Genomic DNA, 7,500 nt, shown 5'->3' on the forward strand with positions numbered 1-7,500 from the left:
CCAATATCAACAGTGCAAGCTAGTGCCACCAAGGTAATTTGAGGTTCTTGATTTTCAGAAACTGATGAAGAAAGTGTTGATTAGTTGCTCATTAGTGGAAGCTAAAATCAGCTGTGTACATAATTTAAGATCTGTTAACTAATTAATGTTCTTACAAATACCACATTTCATCATAACTTCTAGATATTTCTCAACAATTTTTCAACCTTTTCTTCTTTTACATATTTCCCTGTATTCTTTGGTCACAAATCCATAATTAGTAATCCTGCAGATTTCATGTTGAATATCTAATAAATTTCTATGCATTTTCATTTACTGTTTGTGTGTCGGTTTCTGCTAACACCTTATTTTTATTTTCACTATTATGTTCACATCTCTATCTCTAATCACTATTATTACCTTTAGCATTATCATAATGATAATTATGATAACGATCATCATCATTATCACTACTATTATCCAAATTATCTCTGTTCTTATTATTATCATCATCATCACTATTATCTTTTGTTATTATCATCCACATCCTTTTCGGTCATATTACTTACACTTTTATCTCCCTATTTGCAGATGCGTTTCCTCTTCGTCCTCATCGTCGCTTGCAGCCTCCTGGGAACCGCTCTCTCCATGCCCCAGTTCCGGGACGTAAGGAATGAAGTTGCTTCCAATTTCTTTATTCGACCGGTAAGTACTTTTTTTTTTTTTTTTTGCTTTGTTTTTGCAGTGTTTTTGTTGTTGTTGTTTATGGTAAATTCATAGATTTGTTTCTGTTATTAGATCAACTGTATGTATTTTTTTTTGTTTTTATCACATCGCTAATACTTGTTTTGTGACAATCAAATGGTTAATTTCGGTAATTTCTAAATGAAGTCTGAAAGCACAATGATAATACATCTAATAATCAGGTGAAATTAAAGAATAACAACAATGCTAATTATCATGACACAGATAAGATAAAAGAAAATAACGTATCTGGAAGAACGAGTTAGACTAAGATCTTTCCCGTATTAACCAAGGCAAACGCCATTCCTTAACGCTTCTCTCTCGTCGTCAGTTCTTCAGCAGAAACCAGCGCTTAAGGCCAGCCCGTCGCCAGCCCTACGTCATGGACGACTTCTTGGGAGGCAGATAGAGAGGCCGAAGGATGAGTCTAGTCTGCTGAGGAGATGAGTCTGGCTTGCCGAGGAGATGGATCGAGATGAGTCTGCTCCCTCAAGATGATGAGTTTGACCTGCTGATGCGATGAGGCCGACTCAAGGCGACTGAGATGTACCCTTCTTTACCATGTAAACCTGTTATTTATATACCCCATACATATTTTATAGTAAAGTGTTGAACAAACATACCTTTTTTATTTTTCCCGGATTATACCAAATTCTACATGATAATAGAATATGCGATGTGTGTGTATGCGTTACACAAGTGCTTTGTGTGCTTATATATTTCCATTGTACACGTATACAATATATGCACATTGCACTTGTACGTTTTTGTGTATGTGCTTGTGTTTTAGTGCGCCCGCGCGTGTTCTGGATCGCACATACTATTTCACTACACTATATATTTTTGCGGTGTATATGAATGACCTTGCACCCCTCAAAACAGTAAGATAAAGAAATAAAAAGATGATAAAACGTAAATGGCCATGCAGCAAAGGTACGCCACTTGGAAACCGAAAAATATGATCATCTTTAAGGGAGAATGTTAAGGAAAACGAAAATCTTATATCCTATCAAGGAGAGAATGATTGATAAAAACACTGACAGGTAAATCATTTGAATATTTCCTCACAGCAACTTGATTATTAGATCTGCCTCTGAAATCCAGAAAATGTTTTACTAATCGTAAGAAATTTATACAGATCGAGTGTGTGATTTTCCCTGTCTCTTTACCCTCCATTTTTCCTTTTCATTTCACTTTTCTCTTTCGTGATCTTACATCCTTTATTTTCTTTTGCACCTTCTTCATTTCTTGCTCTCATTTTCTACTTCGTCCCTCTTTCTATTCTGACCCTTTTCTTTTTCTTATTCTTGTTCCATCTTTTTCTGCTTCTCTTTTTCTTTCTCTCTTCTTTGTTCTTGCCATCATCTCGCTTCTCCCTCATCTCCTCTCTTTTTTTTCTTCTGTTCCTCTTCTTCCTTGTTTCTTTTTTTGTCTTTCACTTTCTTCTTCTACATTTTATTTCCCCTTCTTTATTATCCGTTCCTTTTTCTCCTTCTTGTTTCTTTTTTTCTCCTCGTCCCCCTCTCCATCTCTCTCTGTTCTACCTTCTCCTTTTTCTTTTTCTCGTTTTTCGTCTTCTCTTTCTGCTTCTCCGTGTTTCCCAATCCCAGATACATCTTCCTTTTCTCTTGCTTTCTTAGTTTCCCTCTTTCTATCCCTTTTGATTACTCCTTCCTCCTTCTTCTTGTTCCTCTTCTTTATTTTTCCTTTTTCTTCTCATCCTTCTCGTTCTTCTTCTTTCACGTCTCCTCCTCCTTCTTTTTCCCCATTCCAATATCTTTCTTATTTTTGCTCTTCTTCTCTCTTTTCTCATTTCCTTCTATTCCTTCTCCTTCTCGTTTATCATCATCTCCATCGCCATTATCTTTATCATCATCCTTATCGCCCTCCTCCTCCCAATCTCCATCATCGGCATCGTCATCATCATCATCATCCTCATCCTCATCCTCATCCTCATCCTCATCCTCATCATTATCATTATCATTATCATTATCATTATCATCATCATCATCATCATCATCATCATTATCATTATCATCATCATCATTCACATCATCATCCTCTCTTACAATCCTTTTGCTTACAATCACACCGATAGAAGACCAATCGCAATAACATTAAATATGTCAATTAACAAAGCTATTGATAATCAGCATCAACGCATTAGCATTAAGGATTGTATAGAGCTAGCTTCGTTCAACAGGTGATAGGTTGAAATGTAATAAATCATAAAAAATAAACTTATAAATAAATGCGTACGAATGGCAGGTAAAATTAAAAATGCCATCAAGATAGATTCGCCATGATAAATAGATGGATTCAGCGTGATAATAGGATTTATTTGATTTGGCTGATCTATTCAACATGACAACATGACAGAGACATGACAGATTTGAGATAATGGTAGTATGGGCCAGCCTGACAGATTCAACAGCAAGATTGGTGCATTATGACAGGAAGGTGGAGATAATATATCACATATATATATAAAATACAAAGAAAAAGTCCAAAATGACTGTTAAATTGGCAAATGGATCTAGCATGGCAGCAATTCATGTCCGATATAGTGAAGAAATATAAGAACAGACTACATTTAATTGCTAATTAGGTTTAGTATATACTATTTGAAAGAAGCATTTTGACAAAATGAACAATATGATAGACCATTCAGCCATTATCAAATCAATAGAAATGATATTAAGAACAATATTGATAAAACACTTCATCTTATACCATACATGAGTAGTTGATATCATTAAAAAAAATAAAGGAAACTGAGAAACTGAGATAGAGAGAAAGAGAGAGAAAATAACAGGAAGAATTTTATCATGCACTCATTATCATTATTACTATTATGTACATTATCGTTATCGTCTTTCTCTGTTACCCTCCTTAGCATCATCGCTGTTGCTAATCGTTATCTTTACCATCATTATTATCATTATCATCACGAATCTACCCTTTGATTGAGCACGACTAATAGGAATTCAATGGCCATCTCTATACTGGTGCTGCTGCCTCATTCGCATTTAAATCATTTATACGGATGTCGCCTTTTCTTGTTGTTTTGTCTTCTCTTTCTTTTGTTTTATTTCCCTTTCTCCCTTTTTGTGGCGTTCGGGGCTGTAGATTGAAATGTTTAGATTAATATTATTGTTTGAATATATTTCCTCGTCCTAATCTCTGGTTTAGCTTTGTTTATTTTTTTATTTTCTATTTTTTTTGTGTGATGACAAACATTCTACAATTACGCAGTTGCTTCACTTTTATTACACAACATCTCTCATCCTTATTCCTTTCTATCTTCTGTTCCTTTTCATTCAAATTCAACAGACACTGATCGCTTCTTGCAATGCCCTTCTTGCACAGGGCATACCAAGCGCTGTCTCGCTATTGGTCGAGCGTCGTAGAGGTCGTCCAATTACAATGGAGAAAAAATGGTGAGTTTAGCAACAATAACAGTAGCAGGAGTATATAAAGTCTTGCAACCAGAGCTTAGCATACACTTTTGTTTACAGACGAAAACTGAGCATTTAAGACTATTTTAATAAGTTCAGCATCTTCTGAGTGACTTCAAGGTGTGTGTGTGTTCATGTGACTTTGTGAAGATACTTTAGAGACTGCATATAGTTAGGCAAATATCAATGTCTCATAGTGTTTACATATTATATCGAAAGTACAGCGTATGATATTTTTCATCATCTTACTCATCATATAGCTTATGATTTGCATCTTTTCATCAAGTAACATTCAGTGGTGATTGTTCTCCGATTCTTTTATCCATTCCTTAACATGTAACATTTTTGCGATAATGTTTGCCTTTTCCTTTTAGATGAACAGCGCTCTGGTCCTTCTGGTGGCCGTTGGTCTTTCCTGCTTGGTGGCAGCCCAAGCAGCATCCCCGTTCGGCGTCCTAGCTGGCCTTGGGGCCTTGACGAGCGCAGCAAAGCGGAGTTATCGCGGGCCTGGTCATGGACACAGCCATGGCCATGGGTATATAGCCCCTAAAAGAAAATTTCGGCCCCGCTTCGGCCGCTCTGTTGCAGCGCTAGATGAGGGAGATTCCGACCTGATTCTATCCGCAGTTGGACAAATGGATCCCAACGCCTGCATCCCCAAAATACTTTGCGTGCTTCAGGCAAAAGATGAATCCAATCGCACGATGAAAGAGAACATGCTCCTGGAAATCTTAACCTCCTACAACGCTGCCTTCGTCCACGCCCAAGACGTCACCTCTGCCACTGGAGACTCCTTCGCGTGCAAGAGGATCTTCTCTAAATGCCCGTTCGATGATGGGGAATTGAGTGAACTCCTGGATCTTGCGTGGAGTTGCGACTGCAACTCGGGCGGGAAAGAGTGAATTGTTCATCAGCGGGTCGTATTGCAGATGAAAATATTTTTCATTTGTGAAATGCCTTGCTGATACTTGTACATTACCTCTATAATATATGTATATAATAATATTATATAATATATGTGTACTAGTTTACAAATTTATATATGTTGTTACAACTTAATGCTTATTTTCTATTATAAAATACCTCCAAATTAGATGTTTCTTTTAATACCATACCTTGATATTTGAATAGTGTGAATAAATGTTGGGAAATTTGCTCATGCAAATAAGTCAACATTGCTTGGTAGAATGAAGATATGTATATTAGTAATATAACCAAACCGCTTAGCCTTCTTCGTTGATGCTCTTGAACTTGCTCTCTTCCCGAGGAAAGAATCTGACAAAGAAGAGGTCTTACCTATATCCTCTAGGGATTAAGGGCCCATCAACGCAGGATTCCCAGCTGCTACATATACAGAATTAGTTTATTTGCACAGTCCTATAGCACATCTCTATTAGGTTCATTATGTCTGTTGCTGTGAAAGTTATGCCCGTAATAATAACGCATGTTTAAGCTCAAATAAAATTATTGAAAGTTTCTCCTTGCTTGTTATTTTCTATGATATACCAGTGACATTTGCAATGAATTGCATCAACTTCAGAGTATATGCTACTAAACGCTACTTGGCAATGTACATATCTTCTAATTAGCCTGCTTTAACATGGAAACTAAACATGGAATCCCTCTTTATTCAATATATTTCCTAAACTTGGCATAAACTCGTCTCGAGCGGGAAATCTATTCCAAAAGGAAGAAGCCAAAGTGAATTCTTTCTTTAGAAAATCTGAAAAAAACTACCTTATACTTTGATTTCAAAACTTTCCTCTCTCTTTCTGCCTTCTTTGCTTTATATATCTACCTATTCCATTCCCCCTTTTCTTGCTCCGTAGACGTGTATTCTGGAAGACTTCGAAGAAAAGAATGACAATTGAGTTTACGTTGAACTGATTGCCACGACGATGCGATCAAAAGGAAAGAGGTGAACAGAGATAAATATTTGGCTACACCAAAGCCACTGAACATACCAACCGCACACAGCCATTCCGGATTCTTCCACTCTCTTCCCCATCCACTCGCACTGACGATGTTCCTAGCATCTTAATACGTGATGAGAATTCAATCCGTTTCGTTAAAGTTTGACGTATTTGTTTTTACTTGCTGTTTGCTCTAATTGTATGACTCGTAGATTATTATTAATCTCTTTCTCTCTCTCTCTCTCACGTGTTCTTTCCATGTCCCCTTTCTCTTTGTTGTTCATCGTTTTTTTATGCTATTTTACATCTCTCCTTACAGCCATTTTTATAACCACTGTAAAACACTCGAACTATCAGTTTCGTTTCTCTTCATTATATTCCCCTTTTTTCCTTCCTCCATTCTTGTCTCAGACTTCTCCATAAACAATTATCATTATACATAATCGGCATGCGTTCTAAGAACCTCTCTTTTGTCTACTCGTTTCAACTTTAACTCTCATTCAAATGCAAACCAGGCTTTACCTCTTCATGGAACACATTTTAAACTTCTTCATTGCTTAACAAGATTCCCAATGAAGTCAGAGCAATACATAGACTTGAAACATAGCAATGAATACTCATTTCTTCCAAGTATAAAATCAGCGTGTAGCTCATGAAGGTGAATCACAGTTACTTGGTAACAATGAATAGTAATGAGGTTGGTCTGGCGAGTTTAAAGGTATTCTGAGAATCTCTGGTGAGTTTAGCTTTATTATTACTTTCATGGTGCATATGTAATCCTAAATTGATTATATAGCATACCAAAATACTGAAGACTGAGCGAGACAAGAATTTAAATATCAACATGCTACTGGGATGGTAGTGAGAACAGAGCAAGGGCTATGGATTAATTGAAACAGATCCGTTTTATATACAATATTTTACATGTATAGTCATTTGACATCGTGTAAATGAGTTGTATTATTCACAACAAACATCAAATAACGCGTTTAATAGAAAATATGCAAGTGAACATGCTTTGCTAAATATATATCCAAACATGCTAAATATCCATCATGAATGAAAAGAAACGAATGAAAGAAAAAAATACAATGAGAACGTAATTAAGAAATTCGTAATGTTATATGTGTCATTAATATGTGTTTAGCCTTTATCGTCCTTCCTTTTTCACATTTAAATTGTTTCATACTTATAATCCTTGTAGCCATCGTCACCATCATTATCATCAGGAATCTACGACTGAGTAACACCTAATAATACTCTATTTGTCATTTTTACAGTTGTTTTTCCTTCACACAGAACTAAGGGCAACGGAATTACGGTGATGAAATTGTTTGATTATTAAAGTGGATTTGTAATATTGGAATGTACGGAATCTTCCATTCTTTAGTGATTAAAAATGTACC

General features: G+C 36.1%; 2 protein-coding genes across 2 annotated transcripts in view; both read left to right on the top strand.

Annotated features, from left to right (window-relative positions):
• Nucleotides 1–1,341, top strand: part of LOC113800081 (uncharacterized) — a 1,599-nt gene extending 258 nt beyond the window's left edge. Inside the window, exons 1-3 of the mRNA XM_027350808.2 lie at nucleotides 1–33; nucleotides 571–684; nucleotides 1,055–1,341. The exon at nucleotides 1–33 is cut by the window's left edge and continues 258 nt beyond it. Coding sequence (XP_027206609.2) covers nucleotides 1–33; nucleotides 571–684; nucleotides 1,055–1,132 — 225 coding nt within the window. The 3' untranslated portion in view covers nucleotides 1,133–1,341. The remainder of the gene's footprint in view (nucleotides 34–570; nucleotides 685–1,054) is intronic.
• Nucleotides 1,342–4,194: 2,853 nt separating this feature from the next.
• Nucleotides 4,195–5,271, top strand: LOC113800067 (uncharacterized). Its single transcript, XM_027350794.2, has 2 exons — nucleotides 4,195–4,301; nucleotides 4,556–5,271. The coding sequence occupies exon 2, from the start codon at nucleotides 4,556–4,558 to the stop codon at nucleotides 5,081–5,083; it is 528 nt and encodes a 175-aa protein (XP_027206595.1). The 5' UTR covers nucleotides 4,195–4,301; the 3' UTR covers nucleotides 5,084–5,271.
• The last annotated feature ends 2,229 nt before the right edge of the window (nucleotides 5,272–7,500 follow it).

This window comes from Penaeus vannamei, chromosome 4 (genome assembly GCF_042767895.1).
Source record: "Penaeus vannamei isolate JL-2024 chromosome 4, ASM4276789v1, whole genome shotgun sequence".
Taxonomy (NCBI): domain Eukaryota; kingdom Metazoa; phylum Arthropoda; class Malacostraca; order Decapoda; family Penaeidae; genus Penaeus; species Penaeus vannamei.

What these genes read in the sequence shown, in the direction of transcription:
- LOC113800067 (XM_027350794.2), top strand. Translation starts at nt 4,556, where the DNA reads ATGAACAGCGCTCTGGTCCTTCTGGTGGCCGTTGGTCTTTCCTGCTTG.